The sequence below is a fragment of the Plectropomus leopardus genome, chromosome 3 (assembly GCF_026936395.1).
Source record: "Plectropomus leopardus strain MGB_pleo_1.0 chromosome 3, ASM2693639v1, whole genome shotgun sequence".
Taxonomy (NCBI): domain Eukaryota; kingdom Metazoa; phylum Chordata; class Actinopteri; order Perciformes; family Serranidae; genus Plectropomus; species Plectropomus leopardus.
The window spans coordinates 2,561,062-2,588,128 of NC_142178.1; the positions used below are offsets into that span (position 1 = coordinate 2,561,062).

The 27,067-nt window shown below is 39.9% G+C and overlaps 1 protein-coding gene across 1 annotated transcript in view; it reads left to right on the forward strand.

The window, feature by feature from the left end:
• The first annotated feature begins 4,286 nt into the window (after nucleotides 1-4,286).
• Nucleotides 4,287-27,067, forward strand: part of naa15b (N-alpha-acetyltransferase 15, NatA auxiliary subunit b) — a 29,713-nt gene continuing 6,932 nt past the window's right edge. Inside the window, exons 1-14 of the mRNA XM_042485151.2 lie at nucleotides 4,287-4,499; nucleotides 14,220-14,304; nucleotides 14,399-14,503; nucleotides 16,630-16,787; nucleotides 19,559-19,693; nucleotides 20,208-20,361; nucleotides 22,247-22,366; nucleotides 22,480-22,575; nucleotides 22,815-22,921; nucleotides 23,089-23,161; nucleotides 24,299-24,468; nucleotides 24,584-24,736; nucleotides 25,791-25,919; nucleotides 26,029-26,242. Of these exons, the coding sequence (XP_042341085.1) occupies nucleotides 4,446-4,499; nucleotides 14,220-14,304; nucleotides 14,399-14,503; nucleotides 16,630-16,787; nucleotides 19,559-19,693; nucleotides 20,208-20,361; nucleotides 22,247-22,366; nucleotides 22,480-22,575; nucleotides 22,815-22,921; nucleotides 23,089-23,161; nucleotides 24,299-24,468; nucleotides 24,584-24,736; nucleotides 25,791-25,919; nucleotides 26,029-26,242 (1,753 nt within the window). The 5' untranslated portion in view covers nucleotides 4,287-4,445. The remainder of the gene's footprint in view (nucleotides 4,500-14,219; nucleotides 14,305-14,398; nucleotides 14,504-16,629; nucleotides 16,788-19,558; nucleotides 19,694-20,207; nucleotides 20,362-22,246; nucleotides 22,367-22,479; nucleotides 22,576-22,814; nucleotides 22,922-23,088; nucleotides 23,162-24,298; nucleotides 24,469-24,583; nucleotides 24,737-25,790; nucleotides 25,920-26,028; nucleotides 26,243-27,067) is intronic.

Below are 27,067 nucleotides of genomic sequence, written 5' to 3' on the forward strand. Positions count from 1 at the left end.
TGGAGCTACAGGATAGAAAGTTAGCTCAGAGAGTTGACAGATCATGAAATAGAGATTTCCACACAGTTTTTTTCTTCTGCATTACTTAACATCCACCATACATAACAGGTCTCCAAAGCACGGCACAAGCTTTAGAACAGACACATAACCTGCACTAAACTCATGACTGTTGAGAGTCCTCTCAGGCGGATGTCAGAGCTGTGTGGCCTGTGTTCAACTCTCACCTCTAGTCAATCACAGCAAAACAAACACAAGGCACCGCCCTGTGGCGATATTTGGCATCGCAGTAATACTTGTACTACAAATATGGCTGTGACAAGACGAGCGCGCACACACACACACACACACACACACACACACAGATTAGTATATCCCTGTCAGTCCTAAATCACAGAATTATTTCTCACAAAAAAGCACAGTAGCACACACTCACATACAAACACATGCAAAACATGCATTTATAGGTCTAATAAATGAGACATTTTGAGACATATACAATATGTTTGTATGTATGTATGTGTATATATGCAATGTGCATATATGTATTATTCTATTTTGTTATTACAGTTGTTAATTTCATTCACTGTCTTCAATTGTAATTGTGTGTGTGTGTGTGTGTGTGTGTGTGTGTGCAAGGTACAGGTTACAAAGTAGATATTTTATTCATTTTTTAAACAACGATTAAAAAATGAAATTTCATGTGTCCTTGATCCTGCTACATCTTTAGAGTTGAAGGATGAGTTGATTAAAATAAGCAGCTACTATGATAATTCCATCTGGATGCTCGGGCATGTTGCTACTGGTGGCATCATACAATTCCTGCAGTGCATTTTGTGAATTTGTATCAGAGTCTTGTGTCCTGTTGACTCTGAACAAGGTCCGCCCATCCAGTGTAATAGCTTGATCCGGGATGTTAGGGGTTTAACAATGTCTCTGTGATGATGTGTGCAGAGCAGTCTCTGATTTCCTGTTGTTGAGGGAGCCTCAGCTGCATCTCATCCACTTTATTCTCCTGTGACCGGACATTAGCCAGAAGAAGGCTTGGTAGAGGAACAGCTCTCGGTCCAAGTCGGGTCTTCTTCTCAAAAGTTGAGAGGTAGAAGGGTCAAGAGTAAGTGATGTCATCAGTGATTTCACCCATTCTAAGTGGCACAATAGACACCCATTTTAAACTCAGAACATGTCTAAAAAACAGCACAAAATGTAAACTGCCATTTGACGAAAACAGGAAAAGATAACAAAACTGAACAGAAGTTTCATAGTTCAAAATCATGTGATTTGTATAAAGTTTAAATGAAGGCTCCGTATAGTGGTGGCATTTCAGAGTGGAGTAGGTTTAAGTGGATCTGAAGATTTTCTTTATAGGCTTACATTTTTTAAAAAGCTGAACAAGTTTACATAGGCTAGAAGAAAAAAAAAGTTTAACACAAGACAAGCACACATGTCATTACAGAGCTGAATATTGTTTGATTTCTGAATAATATTTGATCTGTGGCCTAGCTGAAATACTCAAGAGTTCAAATATAGTAGAATGTTGTAATAATGGTTTAGATCATTCATTCGTTCATAAAGATGAACAAAAATTAGGATGACAGTAGTGTGAATGCTCAATCGGCATTCACACAATAAATAAATCATAGAGTAACATAGGCTGTGAATGGTTCCAGTACCTATAAACTTTATTATGTGCTGGAAGATCTGTTTATGTTTTATTCCAATAAAGACATTGTAGAATATCACATAGATGATTTGGATAACAATAGTTTAAATACTGAATCAGCATTCATACAATAATGCAGATAGTGGATTAGAGAGCACTCAGTGCATTTCATGCTGCAGGGATGACGTGTTTCTCTTCCCTCCACAAAAAGTCTTTAGGATTTTTCCATTGGATTTTGGACTACTGTAGACATTGTGGCAAACAAACTTTTATTATACTTACAAATTTTTTGTTCAATAAGATAATTTGTACAGTTGAACATCACTTTTAGGATTTCTGAGGCCCAAATGCCACTGCCAGAAGTAAAAAAGCTAATGTGCTGAAAAACGAACTACACTACAGTCGCATTATTTCATTTTGCCACCACAACAAGGCTGCAAAGTCATGTTGGGCGCATCTTGACATGAAGACGTTCTTATTTAGCCACTTGTTTGCAACTGCCTTTTTAAGAGATTCAAAGATAAATAGAACATTTTCAAAGTCCTCAGTTAGTGTTATCCACAGACCTTATTTCAGATATATTACCATAGAACAGACAGGTATCAGTGCTCTGACACAATACAACATGAATCTATTGACAATTGGGATGTCAAAGAAAAATGGAAATGAAGAAATTACAGATGACGAATGGAAGGAAACATTTAAAGCTGGACAGAATTTAACCAATTGTCCTGTATGGAGAGAATGAAAATGTAAGGTGAAAATGAGGTACTGTAAAACTACAGTAAGTACTTCAAAATACTATAATGCATCTGAGACATGGTGGAGGGGCTGTGGTCTGGTAGGACACACATATTCTGGGAATACCCCAAAATACAGGACTGCTAACAAAATATTAAAAGTGAAATCAAAAGGTTATTAGGTATTGACATCATGTTAGATTCAACAAGGCAGATAAAAAAAAATGTTATATTTACTAAGGATTCTGCTCTTGACAGCAGCCTTGCTTTTCATTTTTAAATTTTTATTGTTTCTCTCTCTGTTTTGTTTTTAACTTTGGTTCATATTGTATTATCATTATTATTACTGTTTTGTCATACTTGCATATTTTTTGTGCTCTTTGTCTTAAGACTGTAAACGGCAAGGTGGGAGTTAAACGTTGAGTTAGTGAATGTTTTGTGGGAAATGGTATTATCATTAAATAGTAGTGTGGAAGATGGACATGAAAAGACTAAAAATATAAGTATGTGAATTCATTGTGAACATCTCCTCTGCACTATATGTTGTATGTGTTGACTTTGAGTAAGCAGAAGGGATTTCTAGATCAGTTTATGTCTCTCTGTTACTCAATGACAAATGTTTTTAAGAAGTTGGTTAAGATTAAGAAGCAAGCCTAAGATGAGGAGAGAAGAAGGTGGACTTGAGGTCTTGGATTTCACTTTTTTGAATAAAACTTTAAAGATTAAGTGGATCATAGAATTTTTAAAGAACTCGGATCTGTTTTACCCTGTATATTTATTTAATGACACTGGTGGCATCATCATTTTTTTTTTTTTTTTGTAAAAATGTAATTCTGCTGTTGATACAGTCCCAGTTAAACTGACTCACTTTCACAGGCAAGCCCTTTTGGCCTGGACACACAATTTAAGTCCTCATAAATACCTTATCTGGAACAATAAGGAAATTTTATTTTTAAAAAATCAGTTTTATCTCACAAGACAATCAAACTCTGTAATCTGTCATTAGAGATGAGCACATTTTTATTGGTGATATTAATATTCAGAATAAACCATGCAGTAAACGGCACATTGAAGTGCTTTTAACTGTGTTACACCTCGTGCAGCAAAATTATTATTAACAAAGTGAAAGAAATATCCTTCAAAATTTTGCACAGAATCAATCATCTTGAAGAAGTCTTGGTGAGATTGAAACTTAATTTGGAGTATTCCTGTGATTTTTGCAGTTCGAGGAAGGAAACTATAATGCATTTCTTTTTTCACTGTGAACATTCAGACTCATTTTGGACAGATATGACAGACAATATAAACAGAAAAACTGGTAGATACACTAATGTAAGAATTAGGGTATTTGAGGCTATGTTATATGTTGATTTCAATGGGTTTTCTGTTAATGTTAATTATATAATTCAACTCCTCATAATTCTTAGAAAGTTTCACATCCACAAATCAAAATGAACTGCCTCCAAACCCTGTTTTCATTATTTTACCATTGAACTTCAACAGTACTGCGCCTCAATTGAACATGTGAGGAGCAACAAAATGCATAGACTATTGGTATTTTTGTAGTTCTTTTGTAGGCATATTGTATGAATATGATTATAAGTGTTTTACCTCTTTGGTGTTAATAAAAACTTTGAAAAAAGAAAAGAAAAAAGAACCGGAGCTTCAGGACTCATTCCTGGGTTTTTCTGTTTCCTTATTGTAAAGCACTTTGAGATGAATTGATTGTATGTAAGGGGCAACACAAATAAGTTGTGTTGTTATTATTATTATTATTATTATTATTATTATTATTATTATTATTATTATTATTATTATTATTATTATTATTATTATCAGCAGCAGCAGCAGCAGCCGCCATTTTGAAAGGTGTCGGAGCTTCCGTCACCACATGAGCAGGAAGTGTGAGGAGAGAAGAGCAATCGAGCGGAGCGGCTGGAGCAGTGGAGCCCGAGCCTGCACTCAGCTCTACTCGTCTGGACTACCCGGGCTAACTTTAGCTACATGTGCGGAGGTCGAGGGGGAAACTGATCTCAACCGCAACAATGCCGACAGTTACTTTACCGCCGAAAGAGAACGCTCTCTTCAAGAGGATTTTGGTGAGTTTGTTGTTGAAGTGTTGCACAGCTGTAGGTTTCGTTCACAGACAGCTGACGAGTTTGAGGATTACTCCGCGGTACTCTGTGTGCCAGTGCAGCTCTCCGGCTGCTAGCGTTAGCTTCAGCGTTTTAGCAAAATGGCATCATTGAATGGGCTAGCTAGCCCGGCCCTGACATGCGCTGTCACCGCAACGCCAAAATGGTTGACTTTGTTGTGATTCTGGTGGTCTTTTTTAATTATTAAAATGAATCACAACTAGAAGTATGCATGTACCGGATTAAAAAGCCAGACTATTGCAACAGGCCTCACCGTTTATCACACACAACAACCAGTAACGTAACGCTAGCTCCCACGATGGCTAATTAGCTAGCCAGTGTAACGGTCACTCGTGTTGTCAACTTCTTCTCAAACTACCATTCAAACTATTATTATCATACATAGCGGGGGTGTTTACCAAAACAAAATGTTACGTTTGGGTTCTGTCATACCGTGCTAACCAGCTATACGAGCTCAGCCCACTGACAGGCCATTTGAGGTTAGCCTTACAGCTAACGTTACCGCTAGTTAACCAGCATGTGATATGTTGGTTTAGCCGACTTTAGGTGATTGTCAGTCTTAATCCGTCTGTGTGGGACCTCGGTCTGCACGTATGACCATTACCGGTTCAGGTTAGATTAGGTTGAAATGGGGGTGTATGTGTGAAAACAAGAGGAATACGTGAGGGACCGGTTTGAGTGTATCAGCAAATCTGTAGCTGCTTCAGGCCTGCTCTGCTCTGGCAGCTAGCTACCCACCCATCCATCCATCTATCCACCCATCCATCCATCCTTCTCGTCCATGTTTGACTCCTGTGTCGCCCTGCTGTTTATTTGCCATCTGCACCAAGTTTTCTGTGGGAAACGTTAATAGTTGGTTATATGTGGATGAAATGTGGTTCTAGTTGCAGTAGGATGTGGTGTTAAGTGAGCTGTGTGGGACCTCAGTGTAGTTTACTGCAGGTTAAACCGGTCTCTCTCTTCCTCTGCCATGCTCATTGGTTGGAAGTGTGTGGAGAACGGTGGCGGTGACTAGTTTAACGTCACTGACCTGTTCAGATAACCTTCATTGTGTTGAAAGGCAGGGGCTCTGCTGGGAGTTGGTGGCTGTTTATCAGCACATTTGGCAGAGGGCATTCATTCCCTCTGTTACTGCTGGCCGGAAAAACACACCTGTGACCTGCACCTGATCTTGACAAGTTGGAGCCTGTATCTGCTGCATACTTTAGAGGGGCTATTTGCTTTTCTTTGAACTGTTGGGCTGCAAGTTTTTAGCGTGATGGAATAACAATCATGTTTTTCTCATCTCATTAAAATTAACAAACAAATTTTATGTCATGGTAAAGTTCCTGTGGAACACAGTGTAGAATTTGTGCAGAAATGTGTCATAGATCATATTTAAAAAGTTAAATAACTCCAGAAATAACAGCTGAGATTAGGGGTCGATAGATTATCAGACTGGCAGATTATTGGTACTGATATTTGGCATTTGGCCAATTAGCCTTAAGAGCATTTTATTTTTATGATTGCCGATAAAATTATTGATTAAAAAGTGCAAAGTGTCAGCATGGAAGGAACTTTTACTTTGAAAAACCTCAGGGAGATGTTTTTATTTAAATTTTCACTTGACTTTATAAAAAAAGTTGCAGGGAACTTGCTGTATAACATGTTGAACATTTCAGACTTGAATAAACTATTTTCTAAAGGCATTTATACAAAGTTCTGTGTTGGAGTTTGTTGTATTCCAACTTCTGAATATCAGCGGTAAGATTTTCATGTTTGTTGTTAATGCACATCAGTTCTAAACAACAGTTATAGGTCTTCTTAACTACTAATAATCTCTATCCGCCCTGGAAAAAAACGGTTGACCCCTAGCTGAGATTAATAATCATGTGTTTGTGTGTATGCGCCAGACAGCAATTCAGAAAACATTTAACAGAAAAGCTGTTCTAATTGGTGTCTGGCACTGCTACTTTTTTTTAAAGAACAGTTCAATTGGTTTCACAGTCTTCTTATTGTTTTAATTTCTGCATGAGCATCTAAGATGAGTAGATGAGTACAGAGCGTTTCAACCTTGACAACATAAACCGTTTTAATGGGTGGCTTTGTATTCCCAGTTTGAATAGTTTGCATGTGAATGACACCAGCTGACAGGAAGTACACATGGACCCAAGCTGTTGACAGATTTTTGTTTCCTAGGATTTAAGGTCAAAGTTAATAGGTTTTTTGAATGTGTTTTTGGTTAGAAGTCTGAAATAAGGTCTGTGGTTTTGAAATAAGGTCATGTTTTGTTCCATGACATAAAACACACCAGTAAATACTCTGCTGTGAATTTTGAAGCTTTTATATATCTTAAAAAGGGCTGTTGCTAACAAGTGGCTAAATCAACTGCATAATGTCATCACACCAAGCCAAATCAAACACGGCTTAACAGCCTCGTTGTCATGGTGATGTTGGGTCATGTGACCATAGTGTACTTTGTTAATAACCTATTGTTAGCTTTCTTCTTAGTGTCAATGGCATCTAGGCTTAAAAATCTTAAAAGTAGTGTTCATTTGTGAAGATGATCTTGCTGAACAAAACATGTTAGTGAGTAAGTTTGTTTGCCACAGATTTTATTTCCCATAGGGTTTCTGGTAAAGGGACCCGGGGCAAAGCATAACGTCAGGCATCAGCTTATAAAAGACATGAGCCTTAATCAGTCTCACTCCTCTCAACTAAACCTAACCAACTCAACCAGGTACCAGGTAGAGGAGTGCGGGTCATTCCTTCACTGTCCTAGGAAACTCAAACTCGCAAGCTGTTGCCCAGCACTGCAATTCCAGTGAACGGTCTATAGAAGGCACTTATTAGAGTTTATTTTATTGTTATTAAGTAAAACATCATAAGTCAACACTACACACCATAATAAAGTGAGTTGAACTTGACCACACCCCTATTAATTTTTGATTTCCCAGACTCAGTGCCCATGCCAAATGCATTATTAGTTGGAGTTGGCCAGTCTCCAAATTCTGTATGGCAGTGGAGTTTTAATGAGCTTCCGTTCTATTGGGGGGAGATGCATTTCTTTACTCTAGCTTAACCTAAAGTTAGACCTGCATCTTCAATCTCATTAAAATAGTTAAATACTTTTTATCAGCGTCTCATTGGAGTCTTGCCCTTAAATGAAAACTCTCGGAATGGATCTGAAGCTGCAGGGCATTGAACTATGGATGCACCGACATTTTATGTTATTACTATTACCCCTTTTGTGCTAGAGGAACAAAGAAATTTTCCCTAAAAAATAACTGAACTGTTCTGAAGTCAATTAGCCCTTCATCACACTATCTTTGAATAAGCACAAATTCTCCTTCATAAATATATGAACAACCTCAGATATAGCCTTCTTTCACATGAAAAGCATTAAAAAAAAAACCAAAACATCAAATTTCTACTTCAAACTGCTATATTCATTCAGTTGTTTACCAGACACTGCTTTTTACAAGACTGCATTTGAACCCATGGTACTGTCATAATTTACCACTGCTGGATTCACCCTTTTACTCAATAAAGAGTTAAAACATTATAATCTAACTCAATGCAACCTTCATAAACTGTTAGTTCTGGCCATGCTAACAGCTAACATTAACTAACTGTCCTTCTGCTGATTTCACTACAGATTTGTTGTTCACAATGTAGTATAATGAGAGGACAACAGGGTGCCTGTCTGATGCGGTCATGATGTGAATTTACTGTGACTACCTTTAGATGAGCACGGCCCTACAAAAATGGAAAAGTCTTTTATTTACTTTTTAAAAAAATACCATAGAAGAACACCATGCTCCTGCAAGTAAAGGCCTTCTTCTACAGAGCGTGAAGTATAAACAAACAAGAAGACGATAGCAAAAGCACGCACGAGAACCGACAGCGTTATTAACCTCAGTAAAGTCAGCAGCACAAACACAGCTCAGCAGTTGTTGTTATTGTTGACGTTCTGCTTACGCATGGCTGTTTGTCCAAAATGTAATGGATGAAGTGCAACCGTAACGCCACCGTTCTCACAGGATATGTGCATTGTCAGTTTTCACAGTGGCAGAAGAAAAAAAAAATACACTCTGGAACACGGTTTCAAAAGTTTGTTTTTTCAGGTGAGCAAAAGGCCATACTGCAACAAAAGTTTAACGTTTCGTGCGAGAACTGTTGCCATGTAAACGGCCCCATAGACACCCCGGGAAGATCATTTTGTCCCAAACACATTTTCTGTTCTTCCTGGGAAGACCACAAACTGTTAGTATGGAGCCCTGTGGTTTTAGTCTGCACAAAATTGGTGTGACACAACAGAAAAACATCTGATGCTGCCACCAGTGAATGTCACATTATTTGCCGACAGGCTGATGGCAGTCAACAAGGCGAATATCGGGGGTGATACCAATGTGCAGTGGATATATTGTTGTATCCCTATGATGAACTGCATTCAAGCACTCCTCTAATTTCTCCCTAAAGTGCAGCAACAAATGATTGAACTGTATTGTAAGCAGAGGGGGATAGAGTAAAAAAAAAAAAAACAAATCTAACAGGATTGATAGGAAATCTTAAAAAGGTCCCATGGTGCCACACAGTGCACTGACAAATGTTGATCCTGACTAATGATTCTAATTCTTTAAACCGGACTTTCACATATTTAATTTCTTTGCGCTGATACCTGTAGCAACACGCCCACACCCAAAGGGAGCCCCTCACATTCTTTGCTCAGTGCTCAGCATGTTGCAGGACAGGTTCGGGAGAGTGGAACTGAGTCTACCTGTTGAAATGAGTTATCCACAACTGTCAAGGTGAATTGTGGGTAGTATTTGGTGCATAAAGTAACGATCCCTGGACTATTAATCTTAGTCATACAGCTATTGCTTAGTGTGATTACAAGTACTCAACTATTCCTGCTGGCTTTCATATTTCTGACTAGATGCTGCATAATAAACATGAGTCTGAAAGCCTTGTGATCATGAATGTCCTAATTTAGCAGAATCCATGTACATTTCAATGTACCTACTCTCTTAAGGTAATAAAATAGGTTGAGATGCCAGGACCGAATGAGAGGCTGTGATACAATTTTGCACCATCATGATCTTCAGTTGCTCTTAACTAATGTGAATGCTTGTGAGTTGTAACTCAAGACTCTTCTTCTTCACTACCTGCCTCCTAACACAATGCAGATGTGGCATCAGTGCTTTGGAAAATGTTTTCCCTGAATCTGACGTTTGCACTGCTTGCAGCGAGCCCTGCAGTGTAGAGCCGCTGCTCTGATGTACTCTCTCTATAACTTGGGAGGCCGAGTTATTTTGGGTGTGGTAGAGAACATGCTGCATAAGCACAATTGGAGTGATGGTGTTAATGTTGCTACATTTATTTAAAAGGTACTGTAGTATGGCTGTGTCCGAGAATCTGTATGCTTACATAATACATGTGACTTTTTGGGACTGATACTTGTTGTAGACATTGCTGACATGCAGCATTGTAGCTTGTTTCCTGTGACAACATGTGTTAATAGCAGTGTCTGAAATTTAAAAAAAAAAAAAAATCCACTGGCCAATTATATTTTTTACAGGCAAAAATGCCTCTTTGTGTCATATAAATATTGTGTACTACATTTAATTGAGATAAGGTATCGTGTTGAATGCAAAATCCAAATTTAAAGTAAAATTATTTTGATATATTAGCCAACTTATCCCACAGTCCCAGGCTGCACATTTAGGGCTGAAGTGATAATAACAATTATTTTGATCAATATTATGATTATGATTTTTTATCACAAGTATTTGTTGATAGATTAAAAAAGTGATTGTATTGTACTTTCACATTAAAATAATGAGAGTTTACTGCTTTCACTTCCATGTTGTGCTACGAGGGTTCCCACAGTCATGGAAAACCTGGAAAAGTCATGAACTATCACAGTAACATTTTCCAGGCCTGGAAAAGTCATGGAATTAGTTAAACTAATGGAAAGTTTTGGAAAAGTCATGTATTTTTGTTGTTTGCAATATAACAGTTACAGCATTCTCCAGTGGATAACCGTCTACGTAATGTAACATAATGGCAAATTTAACATTTGTTCACCGTCACGCATGTTGGTTAGTTTTCTCGCAGCATGTAGTTCCTCCTCCATAAATGCATGTAAGCAGATATTAAAATTACAGCCAGACAGGGTAAGAAAAAAAAAAACATTACAGGTCCTTGAATAGTCATGGAAATGTTTTTAATTTTTTTTCTCCATCAAAATGTATGGGGACCCTGTGCTACATTCCTGCTAATGTGTGTCAAAATGAGACCATATTCGTAGTGCATCTACTAGACAGAAAGTATATAAAAAATGGTACCAAAACTTATACCCAAAATTAAACTACAGAGCACTGCTCTAACTTTAGGTTGGGCTGTATTCCTGCTAATAGACAAATCCTTGCATCAAAATGAAACTTAGACTAAAGGTCTTCTTCACCTGAATTCAGTTCATTTCCTAGAGGCAAAATAATAAAGTTGTACCCCAAATATCAGTCATGTTATTACAGAATGCAATTGTACCACAGGTTTTTCAGGGGCCAATACTGATTATTAGTAGTTGATGAGATCGACAACAGATATTTGGAATCCATATGCATTAACAATAAAAATGAAAATATTTCTGTTAATATTTAATATTTGGAATATAACAAACTCTAACACAAAACTTCGTTTAAATGCTGTCAGCAAATATTCAGTCAAAACGCAACCTTTCAACATCATATGCAGCAAGTTTCCTGCAACTTTTTTTTATGAAGTCAACTGAAAATAAATAAATAAAAAAAACTTCCTGAGGTTTTAAAAAGTAAAAGCTCCCCCCATGGTGACACTTTCTTTGCACTTTTTTGATTAATTAATTTTATTGGCGGTCATTAAAATAAAACGCAGATACAGATATTCTGCAATGCCAAATATCGGCCCCAATAATCTGTCAGGCGGATAATCTTGCAACCCCTAAATTGGCCAAATGGAATGTGATTGGTTATCCCAGTCTGTCACTGAGAGATGGGCGGATATGTTTCCACCTCTGTATTTTTTACTGCTGGGGCCCTATTGTTTTTGTTCCTCTTATTCTTTCTTTCCTTGTCTTTTTATTTTTCTCTGCTAAAAGTGGAGAAAGATGAAAAAAAACTGACCTACTAGAGGGTGGGCAGGGTCTTGGTAATGTTGGTAATATTTAGAGCCCTGGCTTGGGAATTTTTGGCAACAATATCATTCTGCTGGTGGTGCTAATTGGCGAAGTGTTAGCCGAAGGATCGAAGGATTGTCAACCAAGAAAGCACTGTTTCATGCCATGATGTCAGACGAATCAGTCAACCAGTGGGCTGATTCAGGTCTGGTCCAAGGCAAGCTCCTCTATTTAGTTCAGCTGTGAATTAGTGCTTTCTGATTTCATAACCAACTTTGGCACCCATATGTGCTGTTGACATCATCTTTTCTCACCATTAATGAAGTCGATGGTGGGACAACGAAATGCCATCTGCCAGCTTTTCTATCCCTCTCACTCGCTCACACACACACACACACACACACACACACACACACACACACTCACACTCAGTAAACAGCTTAAAAAGAGGGGTAGTCTACTGTTGATTATGCAACTGCGTACTAAATATAACTTTAGGGCAAAAGCTGGTAATTCATTTAAGGTGGTGTAATACTGTGTGTCGTAGTAAAGAGTCTGTTACAACATTTGAAGAGATACTTTGCAGATTTTCAATCAGCTTTCTTTCATTGCACTGACGATAGTATGCGTAAACTAGGGCTGCAACAACGAATCGATAAAATCAATTGTAATCAATTATTAAATATGTTGGCAAAGAATTAAATTATCGTTTCATTTGTGTCGCGCGATTATACGTCATTCGCTGTGTCGCGGGACTGTTTATGTCACATGCAGACCAGAGAAGCCGGTGTTTTGAAGAGACATGGCGGAGGCAGAGAGGGCGTTTCATACAAAAAACTTCCGAATTTTGGGAGCACTTCACTTTATGCAAAATAAGGAAGTGTATTAGCTGCAAAATATGCAAAAGTGACACGGCATGGCAAGCGAGCACAACGGTTGTGACGCAGTATCTAAAATGAAAGCAGTTCATTTCACACAGCGCACGTCAGAAGTGCGAGATTTAGGCCTTGCCGAACTGCAGCGTGTTTTATGCATGTGGTGTTCACACATGTAGCGTTGTTGCAACGTTGCTGCTGCGTCACAGCCCACTCATTTATCAAGTCGTGCAAGCTCCTGCACAGCCGACAATGAGGTCTTGTAAATGTTTCAACATAAAATGCTTTGAATCAGCAACTGATGGGATTCTGTCCACAGAGAGGCTGTCAGAGGGCTTTTGTTCTGAAAGGGAAGCAGGGACGTTGAGTAAAACAGAGGTCTTTGTATTTCCTCATCTCTGTGACAGAGACTTTTAAACTGCTGACAAACGCACGCATCACGCGTAAAAAAATCAGCGAGCCACCATTTCTCTAGATGTGCTGCAGCTGACCCACAGCAGAGACGCTCCTGACAAGCGCTGCTCAGGCGAGCAGTGTGCATGCTTGATAACATTGGTGCCGAAATAAAAACAGCGCAATCGGCGCTGCTCACATGCTCCTGATGCACACTGTGAAACGGGCCTTAACAAAAATCGTATGTTCAATTTTAAAAGAAATGTAATGGTATGTTGTAAAAGCTGTCAACATTTAGTTTTTGAATTGTTTCATGTTTGATTTTGTAGTTATTTATTATTTCTAATTTAAAATGATTTTGACAGCTCAGGGATGTTTAAGCAAACACCTGTTTATGTACTGCACTTGTTGCACTGTTGTCAATGATAATTTGCAATGGGAGAAAAAAATGCTTGTTTTATTAGTATTTCTATTTTTACTTTTTTAAAAATACGATTAATCTAATTTATCGAAAAATAACTGACCGATTAATTGTTTATCAAAATAATCATTAGTTGCATCCCTAGTGTACACCAAGTGTGGTTAACTTCCCGCCATCTAACCATGCTTAGATCAGGGGTCGGCAGTTTTGGGCACGCGTGCCACCATCTGCAGGCCGTAGCTTACCTAATGGCACACTAGCAATAACTATGCACGAGTTTTTTAAATGGTATTTGGGGACCTCCGTGCCTTCCTGCCACCCTTCCAAGGAAATGATGATGCGCTAAGCTTCAGAGAGCCAGAGAAGAAAGTGGGTAGGCTTGCGTGTGATCTGTGCAGTTAGCATGTTCTCCCAGTGTCAGTGTTGTTTTTCTCTGGGCTCTCAGCTTCCTCCCACTGCCCAAAGACATGCAGGTTAGGTTAGGGGACTCTGAATTGACTGTAGGTATGAGCATGAGTCTGTCTCCCCTCCTCTTTTCAACATGTTTTCTTAAAAAAAAATTTAAAAAAAACAAAAAAAAACAACAACCTTTAAAGTCAATCAAGTCTTTGTTTTCTTTGTGCATTGAGCACTTTGATTTGCTCGACCACTAAAATAAGACAATAAATTACTGTCTCTGTTGCAGCTATATGTGTAAATAAAGCTAACACATGAAAAATGCATTCAAACATTTTCTAAAATTATAATATAAATTGCATAATAATATAAATTATGAGATATACTTATATATTTTTAATATTTGTTGGCTTAATGTGGTCTCTCTCTTCCTTTGACAGCGATGTTACGAGCATAAGCAGTACAGAAATGGGCTAAAGTTCTGCAAACAAATTCTGTCCAACCCCAAGTTTGCCGAGCATGGAGGTAAGCAGCAGACGTACAAACAGAGAAGTTTTCCTGTCGATGGTCAATATGTCCCTTCCCTCTTACCCTCTGCTGTCCTGTTGTCTCTCTGCAGAGACCCTGGCAATGAAGGGATTGACCCTGAACTGTCTGGGGAAGAAGGAGGAGGCCTACGACCTGGTGAGAAGAGGCCTGCGCAACGACCTCAGGAGCCACGTCTGTATCCTCAATCATGTCACTCCACGCAGAACTTGTGTGTTCGCGAAGGAGATATGCTTTGGGTTCTAAAACTAAAACTAAACCCTCAAACCACTTTTCAGGTGAAAAGCAATATATATGGCTATTTAGTAGTGTTGATAGACCTGTCCCAAATACCATTTTTTGTGCTCCGGAGCTTCGCCATTTATCAAAAGTGAATAATCAGAGCTTATGCTGGCGCAATGGTGGGTAGACCGCACCAGACCTTCACTCTAAGGTGAGTGAGGGAGAGACCATGTGCTCCATCGATGAGGAAGGTGAGGGAGAGTTTCAGCATTCCAGGAGAGGGAGAGACACACCGCACGCCACGGAGCTTCAGTGTCACGTGTGAGAGAGCCCAGTGAGTCTCCGACTGCCTGTCAGCGGTGATGACATTTTGTAGTTCGTAAAGGTTAAAAAAAAACAGTTATGCAAGACAGTAATCTGTGTCCAGTGTTGTCAATTATTAAAGTGTGCCTCTAAAATGTTAAGTGTCCTCATGGAAGATATTGAAATACGCCGGCTCTGTGCTGTAGGACAGAGCTCCACACGGGCACACAGACACAGAAATGGCTTGAATCCTTCAATAAACCTGTTAAAAACCGCAAAATTATCATTCCTGTCACTTTGTGTGTGACAGGCACAAACACTGAAATGGTGTTCATCATCAATCTGAATGCCTAAAATCAAACTCAAATACGTACCTAATTAACGAAAACCTGAATAGCCCAATATTGGGGTCGAGCCCTAGTTTTTGATTGATTCAGATCCAACTCTTGACATTTGCAAAGAAATACAGTTCTACACATTGTGTTATAAATGTGTATAGTGAATGCCCTCTAATAGTCAAAACCTGCGATTGCAATTAAATTTTGCTTTGGCTGATTGGTTTCTAGTGAGCCTTTTTTTTGTCATGAACCGACTCCACCCTGCCACCCTCCATGCCCGCTCTTTATTAAGAACGCAACATCTTCCGGCACTGCAGACTGGCTGCAAAAAACAATCTCTAGGTCCATGGAAATAAGGCTTCTGTGGTGACATCCTTTTGAGTTTTATACGTGGAACGTTCTACTCACAAGGCTTTTATGCACAGTAACACAGTGCCGCTGTCGGCATATCTTAACTGCCCGTTGTCTCGCTCTTCCACTCTGCCGATGAAGAGCCGGGGCTGAGCCGCTAAACACCACACACACACACACACAAATGCACAGTACGAGTCTGTTTATTCATGTTATCGACTGAAGTTACAAGCACTCGTTTCATTTCAGCTCAGTGTAACGGTCTCTTGTATTTTCTATGGCGCTGGTTTTTCACCACGGGCTGTGGAGAGTCAGATAGCAGTCTGTAACACTCACCACGTACGTGAAACAAAAGTCTTTTGCGGCCAATAAGAGTCATATAATAATGTTGCCTAATCTGAGCAAAAGATGTAGAGACGACTATAATAAACACTCTTTGGAACACAGTCCATTCAGGTAACCGAGGCTGCACCAAAGCAACAAACACTGAGAACACTCTGTTAAAGGGACAGAAAAATTCCCTCGAGACAGCAACAAGGCCGGAATGTTTGATTTTTCTTCTAGCCTGTGTTTCACTGTACAGGAAGCACTGCAGGGTCCACTCCCACTTTACAGATTCTCATATTTCAGCCAAACAGTGCACTAAAATATGTTTCTCTAGGGGAGAAATAAGCAATACAGTAACATATATTTGGTCTATATTTAATGGGCACTGCCTAGTTTTACTGTGTGATCTGAGTTTGAGAGGGGTGAGGGTATCTGTCTCGATCCGCTTCTATACTCACTGTGTGCATGGTGGCGAGCATACGAGTATGCGTAGTGTAATCTGTTGTTTGAGCAACAGCCCTAGAGCCAGATTTGAGATGAGGAGGGAGATCTGGGTGCTGGTATGATGGATGGAAGTTTACCAAAGTTCATACATACACAATATTCACATACTTAAGACACAAAGCAGGTTGAAAATTGGCAATGTGCCTCTTAAGGGGCCAAAGTGACACCAGTAACCACAGCATTTCTCTTTAATAGCAGCTTGATAACATCTGATTGGGTGGAGGAGATTGTCCCTATGTTCCTTAACCGTTGGCCCCAGGCTGGCATGTATATGGCCTGCTGCAGCGCTCGGATAAGAAGTACGATGAGGCCATCAAGTGTTACCGGAACGCTCTGAAGTGGGACAAGGACAACCTGCAGATCCTGCGAGACCTGTCCCTGCTGCAGATCCAGATGAGAGACCTAGAGGGCTACAGGGTGAGGACTGTTTTCGATCTTTAAAAAAATATTTTGAGAAACACTCTGGATTATCATAAAGAAAACCCATTTTCAGTCACCTGGCCCAATCAAGGTCAGGGCCGTGGGTCATCTGGAGAACAGCATGGGCTAGAGTGCACACCAAGCTGCAAGAAGCTGATTAAAGAAATGTAGCAACTTAAATTTTTAATACAAAAATAAAACTGACTTAAATAATTTGTGGGGGAAAAAAACCTTCTTAATACACACTACCATCTGTCGCTCTGCCTGCTCCAGGATGCAGTATTTTACTGATTTGGAGAGGACGGAGCAAATCAGTAGGCAGGTATCAGGAAGCAGTCAGGTTTCATAATGTAGAACAGCTCCCATGGGACACAGCCTGGGATTTAGACGGTTATTTAGTGAGAGGTATAAAGTGGAAAGATCTGCTTAAAAGGATTAAAAATAAGGATGAAAGAGTCAAAGGGAGGGGCTCTGAGTCAGAGTGTGCGAGATGTGTTTTTTTTTATTTATTTTTTTAGTGCTCCTTGAGCCTTCAAGTACCATCCTGGTTTTAATACCATGAATCAGCAAAATTTCTCTTCTCTACTTTTTGCTGCCAACTAGGCTTTGGCGGCATATGATTTTTCATAACTTTAGACCTCCTTGAAATACCTTTTATATAATGGTTTAAGTTTGCAACGCTAAACCCCCACCCCCAACCCACCCCCCACCCTGACGGTGTGTGCACTCCTTACTTTCAGCTTTTCAGACTAATAATACGCAATAGAAACCCACAAAATGTTAAGAAAAGGAATATTCTCACATCTATTTTCCTTATTAAGTAGAGAAATACATTTGTACGTCTTTTGAATTCAACTTTCTCTCTGTCACAGAAGACTGATGAGGCTTAATTGCCCTGTGAACTCATCATAAACTTCATTCAAACTCGACAAAAACAAATAAAACGCAACCAGACCTTCTTAGTTACTCTTGCTATGAATGTAGTTAGTAAGTCCACTCTGCCAAAAATCACCAGCTACAGTTTGGTCCAAATAAATCTTTAATTCACTAAGTTCAATGTAAAAACATGCCATTATTCCCTGCAGTCTCTCTCTGCCTGCTGGCGGCTGGCTGTTTACAGTCCTGTAACTTCTCCCTCCACCACTAGGTGTCACTGTGTCTTTCAGCTCAGCTGCCTGTTCCATCAATAAAGACTGGAGACTGAGTTCAGATGGCACGTGCTTTGCACTACATACAATGAGTTTAACCCATTTATGTTCTTAGTGGAAGTTCAAAATTTCCTTCACAACATTTAAAGTACCAGCTGACCTAAGAATTTGGAAGTTTGAATTTTTCAAATCGGTCAAAGTATGAGGCTACAGCGCCCTTTTTTCGTAACATACTGTTTTTAGTATTTAGTCATAAGGGGTTTCTCATTTTTGATTTTCCATGAAAACACACCCAAAACATAAGGTTAGGAGTACCAGATCTTATTAATTTTTCATACACACATTGGCCAGACTCTTAAAATACAGATTTAAAAAGAAAAATGATAATCATTGATTTTTCTTGCTCCAATGTGACATTGTGCACAGTATAGAGGCATTTTCTAATGAATTTCTATAGGGTTTTAAATGACAATATCTGTTTAGACTTGCACCTCTACTTAATATCACTCACTCAGTCACTCAGTTACTCACACACACACACACACACACACACACACACACACAAAGATGTTTGTTAGTAAGCGTCTGACTTTGGGTTTCATTCTGTGTGTGTGTGTGTGTCTTTGTTCTAGTGTATGTATAATATAAAGCATATAAAATTAGTGCTAGTTATTTTTGCGGGTTTTTTTTCATCCTTCAACTTTGTCTATCAATTAAGGCAGGATAAATTTCAGATATTGAAAATTCTGATTTTGACATGTGTAGCCACATGTCTTGACACAGAAAATGTAATGTTTCTATCTCTAACAGAAAAATATTTATAGGGTGTTTATTTAACATACTAAATCAGGGCCGGCTCTTGGCATAGGCGATATAGGCGGTCGCCTAGGGCGCCATCTGCTGGAGGGGCGACGCCAGTCCCCCTTGGCCTCGTGGGAAAATAATAATAAAATAATAATTTTCTATGCCCACTGGCGCCCTCACTTAGTGTTTTCTGTCTAGAAAAAATATATATTAACATTACAAATAAATAAACAGTGACATGTTCCTAAATTATGTGTGAGCATGTGTTGTGTCGTTATTGGGTGCAGAGGTGCGAGTTAGGGTTGGGGCGTCTAGGGCACCATATTGGGTAGAGCCAGCCCTGTACTAAATATAGTATAAGGACGTTAATGGGTTGATGGAAAGAGGAGCACCTCTTTTATGGCGGTACTGAAAAACATACCTTCAGGATTTCTAAATTCCCCAGTATACTGTAATACTGTGATACCGCCCAAGCCTGGTCACAACCATCACCTCATTTCTTCTTTATCTTTGCAGCTGCGATCCATCAGTCAATTTGCCAGTTTCATCAACATGCTTATTCAAAGCAGTGTAATAATAACAATAATGATAAAAGTCTCTGGAGGTTAAAATGAAATAACATAGGTTAGCATAAATGTTGCGGAGCTGACAAAGAGGCGTCTGTAGAGGTTTCCACCTTGCAACAGAAATGCACACCACATTATGAATCCTTTGGGCTACATATGAGAGATTTGTCAGAGAGAACATAAGAGGAGTCTTTTTTTCACCCTGTTGGTTCTGATGATAAACCGGCGTTTGTGTATTTTTTGTCTGCAGGAGACACGGTACCAGCTGTTACAGTTGCGTCCAGCGCAGCGGGCCTCGTGGATCGGCTATGCCATCGCCTATCACCTCCTGGAGGACTATGAGATGGCTGCCAAGATCATTGAGGAGTTCAGGAAAACACAACAGGTTAGAGCACATGATGGCCTTGCAAAGTTTGTCCTTCTCATTCTTCATACATGAGGTGAGACATGATTATGATCAGAACTGAGAAACTGATGCACCAAAGAGTTGTGATTATCGAGGTTTTAGTATTTCGCAGATACTTGGAACACTCAGCAGTGTCGGATGATTAACGAGGTTCCTCACATCTGACTTGTTGATTGATGCGTCTGAGTTCCAGTTCATGGTTCAGCCTTTCCTCCCAACAGAGTTTTAAATGTGGCTGTTGACTCTGTCATCTGTGTATCGGTCACAACTACAATAGAATTTACTCTGTCCGTCTCTCTGGCGTGCTCCTGATAAGACCAGTCAGCTTCCTGTCTCTATAACATCAATTCAATACAAGAAGCCTGTGTCACTAGGCAACTGCACAAATACACAATGAACAGTTTCCTGAACGGTTGCACCCAGCAGCTCCAGTAGTTTTTCACTGTGGCTTGTAGAAGATGTTGCTTTCACTCACAGCCTTTTGTTTGTCCAGACGTCTCCAGACAAAGTGGACTACGAATACAGCGAGCTCCTGCTGTACCAGAACCAGGTGCTGAGGGAAGCAGGCCTGTATAAGGAGGCGCTGGAGCATCTGTCCAACTATGAGAAGCAGATCTGTGACAAACTGGCCGTGGAGGAGACACGAGGTAGGTCACTGTGCCCTATACTCCCTCTGACAATGTCACAAGGTATCCAAAATCTTGGAAATCCCCTATTTGTCACTGGTGGCTCTGCATGTCTCAGCTGAATCTCACAGTAGAGGCATATGCTAGTAGACACTGAGCTACTACAGGAAAACTACTATAGTAGATATCATGGTTCATCTGACTTTTGGCTCCTATATTCAGTATTTTTCTAATAATCACAATCATATCTTTTATTTATCACATAACAGATACAATTAGTTGATTAAAACTTTGCCACAGTGCTTCTGATGTAGCTGCACCTCTGTCTGTAGTCACCACTCTGTAGTCTCACTTTAAGTCCCGCCCACAGCAGCATCTGATTGGTTACATGTTGCACCTATCAACACTACTGACGGCTGCTGTACCTCACAGCAGATATTACTGAAGCTGTTAAACACCTCTAACCTCTAACAACCTCTATGCTGAATTTGCTAAATCATTGAGTGTTTCCGCTGGTAACATTGCTCGGTCACAGTAACAGAAAATGAGACGTGGGTCTACAGATGCCTATATAACTCATGTTAGACCAGTTCATCTGAGTAAACAGTCACTCTCACTGGGGCTGTGCAGTATGAGGAAATATATTGACTGACAATAAAAAAATATCTGTTGTTTCACATTATGCTATATCGCTTTTTTCATTTATGTCATCTGTTAATGCTTTGCGTGCTTCTGGGTGGCTGAGGGGGCTTCTACAAAATGCACGGCACCAAAACAAACAAACATGGACGAGCTGGAATGTGATACTGAATGTGGGGATTCAGCACAAGACATTGACACCATTGTTGTTGTTTTTAGCCAACGGCATGAGACTCGCCTCTGCGTTTCATTTTTCCGTCACTCTCCTACGGCTCTCTGCCTCTCACAGACACACACAAAGTCACACCTAAGTCAAATAGCATAAAGTCAAAGAAAAACTTTTCAAGAACAAAGGAAGAAAACAAAACAAGAAGAAGGTATAAACAGCGCTAAAAAGTTAATTATGTTTTTGCTGTTGACATGCAACCCTTTGAGTTGTTTGGTATGTGAAGTAATAGTCCAACTGGAAGAAGGTCCAACTAGCTGAAAGGGGGCATATCTCTACCTGCTGTGGTGGAGGCAGACATACTTCATCAATAGATGGATTCTCCCCTGGTGTAGTTGTACAATTAAATGCCCTAATCAAGCTATAAGTGTATCTCCACTTAACTGTGCATGTAAACATCCTGACTGTTATTGGTGAATCCACTCTTCAGCGTAGCTCACACACCTCACTGATAAACCAGAGAATTGTACAGTAACATTGGGTTCTCCCTTCATGTAAGCCAGACAACTTGAATTATCTTTGAATAATTCTTTATCTGTCTTCGAATCTAATATCTTTGAATCTGATATGATTGAAACCGTTGGGCAAGTGGAGCAAGGGGGAAAAAGTGTCCTTGACAAGTCATTGAAAGGTTTAGAGATTTTGTGTATGAAAATATTTTGGAACCCTGACCTTAAAACATGACAGTCAAGTTAGCTTTGAAAATGACTGTAGGTATATTTCCCACCACTCTTTTTCTGACTGTAGAAATCCAGCAGGAGCAGAGTCAGAGTGTGGATGTTATGAGATGAAATGCTCAGCAGAGCAGCTGATGTCATGCTCTCTCCGGTTGCTTTGTACCTGCTGCATTTCAATGTGAGAATCTTACAGCTGACATGATGGTTGTATTTTTATTGGGCTGAATTTTTGCAAAATTCAAACATTTATTTTCAGTGTTAACTTTTTTTTATTTAACTTTCTCTGAATTTTGGTTGTCAGCTGAATTTGAGTAGTTTTTGTCTCTTTGTGTGTACTTTGAGCTCTTCTCTCGTGTTGCTGCAGGAGAGTTACTGTTGAAGTTAGAGCGTTTGGAGGATGCGACAGAAGTGTACCGCCGGCTGCAGGAGAGGAACCCAGAGAACTGGTCCTATTACCACGGCTTGGAAAGTGCCCTAAAGCCAGGTACAACACATTATCCTGACTTTCAAAATATTCACATGCATTGTTCAAACTACATTTATAAACATTGATGATTTATTCCTTTTTTTTTTTAATTGGGGGGCGGGTTTCTTCAGGTGGTGTAGAAGAGAGACAAAAGATCTATGAAGAGGCCTGGGAGAAGTTTCCCAAAGGACTGGTTCCTCGCCGGCTGCCCCTCAACTTCCTCTCTGGTGTGGCCAAAAACACGTCTCCTTTAAACTAAAACAGAAGCATCGATCAACATTTTTATCCATATCGTAGAAGGGAATGACCAAGCTAATATCTTCATCTTCAGTTCTTTAAGATGCTATTTGAGTTCTTAGTCTTTGTTTTTTAAGTCTTTTTATTCCGCTTGCCTTTGTGAATTATTTTTGACCGTGAATGAAGTTAACTGTGGTTGAAGCTGAGCAAAGTTTTTATTCCTGTGCAGGTGAGAAGTTCCGAGAGTGTCTGGACAGGTACCTTCGGATGAACTTCAGTAAAGGCTGCCCGCCCGTCTTCACCACCCTCAAATCTCTGTACAACGACAAAGAAAAGGTGACTACTCTGACAATAAACCACAGGGACACTTGGTCCTCACTTCTTTTGAAACCACATCGTATAATGCAGTGAAGGAAGAGAGGTCAATGTGAAGGGAAGATGTCACAGATGTGTGTTCCATACTGCAGGGGAGCTAATGGACTGTCTCCTCTTTCTCTCTGCAGGTGGCAATAATAGAGGAGCTGGTAGTCGGCTATGAAACCACGTTAAAAAGCTGTCGAATGTTTAACCAGAACGGTGAGGAGAACCTTCATGTATCAGAATGATGATAATGAATCTGATGTCTTTGTAATCAACAATATTGAGTGTGTTGTAATCAGTAGGTGGGTTGCTATTAACCTGCATATTGCGCAAATTGAAATTGCGAATGTGAAATACGCCCAATGGAAACATGTTAATTTAGGAAAACTTAACTTAACTTTATCGCAACAAAAGTTTTTACACTCAACAAAGTAACATAACAATGACAATAATATAAAAATATGTACCTCCACAGAAACAGGATATTTACTGGTCGCTCACACAGTTGGCTCGCAGCAGGCAGCTCTGACAGTAGACACACAAGTAAACAGTTAGCACAGATGCTAACTATCTAGCTTAGCAATTACATTGTGGTGTTTTTTGAATATTTTAGCACTTAAAAGCACAGCAACACACCGGTAATGCTCCTCATGAACATTTCCCTACATCACAGTGCACGTAATGGTTATACAGTGGACCTACAGGTAATAATACACAATATTTGTATTGCCCCCCCCAACTGGCAGCATTCAAAATCAGTCAGTGACATTCATCAGCTCTAATAGGGGAGCCATTGAGCCACAAATAAATTTAAAAAATATACATCATATCATGGCTATTATAGCAAGTGGAATCACATACTATTTAAACACTGTTACAGGAATATCCAGTGCAACTGTGCAACATTTTTTTCAGACACCAGATATCAAACAAAAGCCAGAGACTGTGTCGTGTGAATTTACTGTGAGTTGTGAATTCACCACTTCTTCACCTTATGGTGCTCTCTCTCTCTCTCTCTCTCTCTCTCTCTCTCTCTCTCTCTCTCTCTTTCTTTCTTTCTCTCTTTGCCGCTGCCTGCATATTTGCCGCTGCACAGAGAAGTGTGAATATCAAGAGCACTAACTCCGCAATAAAATCTGGGGACCACAATGTCCCCAGAAGTACAAGGCACACAGGCACACATTAGAGCTTCCGACTTTCAAGGGGCAGCCCTAGTAGAGACTAAATGGCAGAAAAATGCAGACTAATAAAAGTATGTTCAGTAGTGTTTATGATTTACAACAGTTAAACTGTTGGAGTCTTGTTCATAACCACAAAGATTTAAACTTACACAATCTCTCTGCACTGTGGCAGATGATGGTAAAGAGGAACCACCGACCACGTTGCTCTGGGTGCAGTATTTCCTGGCACAGCACTACGACATGATTGGCCAACAGACTCTGGCGCTAGAATATATCAACGCCGCTATTGAGAGTACGCCCACGCTCATCGAGCTCTTCCTCATCAAAGCCAAGATTTACAAGGTAACATGGAGTGCACATTTCCACGTTTTTCCAATGTATTTACTGTTCCCAATGAAGAGCAGCGTGTTGCTGTGCTGCTGTCAGGACTGTTGTACTGACCTTTATCCTCTTGTAGCATGCTGGGAACATTAAAGAAGCTGCTCAGTGGATGGATGAAGCCCAGGCTCTGGACACTGCTGACAGATTCATCAACTCCAAGTGTGCCAAGTACATGCTGAAGGCTGGCATGGTCAAAGAGGCCGAGGAAATGTGCTCCAAGTTCACACGGGTGAGGAAAACTGTCAAATACACACGGACAGCTAATAAGCTCAGGAAAACTTCTGAAAATGTTAAAACAAAATCAAAGATTTTTTTTTTCTGTTAAGTCAAATTGCAAAAAACTCATTCGACGAGAGACCTCACGACTATATTACTATGTTACAACCTTTAATAAATGAGGATGTAATTCTTTTCACTTAGGCAGTGTTTCTCCTGGGATTTCTTCCAGTAGTGGAGCTGAGCTGACTTTAATTTTGTGCCGTCAGAAGATATTTAGTGTGTCCTCTTACAAAAAAAGGGATTTAAACACGTGGCTGCTGTCAAATAATAGAGTCGAAAACACTATTGTTATCATAACATTTAATAAAATACAGTTATAAGAAAGTTAAATGAAGTACTTTTAATGAAATTTTAACAAGTACTATTATGATTGAATAAATCAAAACTGGACCCTTGGTGCTTTTATTTTGAAGGACCTGGCTCGTCTCAGGCAGGAAGTGTTTTGATGTTTTTGCTGTGGACTTCCACTGTGGCTTCCGGTCAACAGTTGGATGTTTGCGTTAGCAGATAGTTAAACAGATACCACTGCGCCTTTAACTGTGAGGATTCATTCACTGTGAGCGGGCAACAAACAGCTCTCCAGTTCAAATGTTACTAATATTTCCAAGTTGCTCTGGTGCTCCATATTTGCAAAATGTGACTGAATAGTCACAGTCTGGAGCTCTGCAAAAGCCCTGCTTTGTGTGTGTCTGTGAGAGGCAGAGAGCTGCAGGAGAGAGCGAGGGAGCCCAAAGACTGGTGGCTTATATAGACAACGTGACAATTAATGCTCAATGTTCATGAGATAGTCATTTTATATATCGCATGTGGAACAAGCCACAGTACCTCGACTATATTCTATATATTGCCCAACCCTAATTCACAGGAACAGAAAATTATTATTCTGATATAATAATTTGTCTGTTGGAGACTCGTCATTGTGCAGCAGGTGGCACAGTAATTTAGCTTGTCCCTGTTTGGTAATTTCCTTTGCTCATGCTTGTGTTTCTACTGTCTTTGTTCAGGAGGGAGCGTCAGCAGTCGAGAACCTCAACGAGATGCAGTGTATGTGGTTCCAGACGGAGTGTGCTCTTGCCTACAAGGCCATGAACAAGTTTGGGGAGGCCCTGAAGAAGTGCCACGAGATTGAAAGGGTGAGTTACCAGGGACTGGTGCATTATGACCTGCAGTTTTTGCACAACACTCCTTAGCTCTACACATTACATGTGTTGTTTACACCCATCTTCCTCCCTTTTTCATCAGCATTTTGTGGAGATCACAGATGACCAGTTTGACTTCCACACCTACTGCATGAGGAAGATGACGCTACGCTCCTACGTGGACCTGCTGAAGCTGGAGGACGTGCTCCGGATGCATCCCTTTTACTACAAGGCCGCCATCAGCGCTATCCAGATCTACCTGAGCCTCCACGACAATCCCCTGACTGATGACAGCAAGGAGCTGCAGGCTGACACCGGTGAGGGCCAGGCCTGTTCATGCTGCTGAGTTTCCGGTAGATTAGAAATTAGGGGTCGGCAGATTATCTGCCTGGCCGATTATCGGGGCCGATATTTGGCATTTGGCTGATTGTCTGTATTGGCATTTTATTTTAATGATCGCCAATGAAATTAATCAATGAAAAAGTCTGCATATTACACTCAACCAACACCAGGGAAGCCAGTCTAAAATACATGCAAAGAAATTGTCAGCATGGGAGGAACTTTTAAATCATAAAATCTCAGGGAGGTAATTTATTCATTCATTTTTTTACTTAAAATTTTCACTGAACTTTAGGAAAAAATGAAGGAACTTGCTGCATTTGATGTTGAATGTTTCTGTTTTGATGTTACATTTGCTAAAGGCATTTTAAAAAAGTTTTGCAATGGAGTTTGTTATATTCCAAATTCTAAATTTTGACAGAAATATTTGAATGTGTATTGTAAATGCGTAGTGGTTCCAAATATTGATTATCAGTCTTATTAAGTACTAATAATCTGTATCAGTATCGTCCCTGAAAATCCAGCATCGGTCGACCCCTACTAGAGGTGCTCTCCTGGATGCAAACTTGCGAGGAAAGTGAAGAAATGACTCACCCTCTTCACTCTATGAGTAGCTAGTGGTTGTAGTAGGCTTGGACAGTATCTATTTTTTCATACCTTCATGGAGTTTCAACAGGGTTTACTGTATATAACGGTGTCAGTGTGAGACACCTATTTTTAAATACCCTGGTATACTGTATTACTGTTGTATTGTCCAAGCCTACTCATTGCCATCATTGGTTGAATTGAGTTTTTGAAAGAGG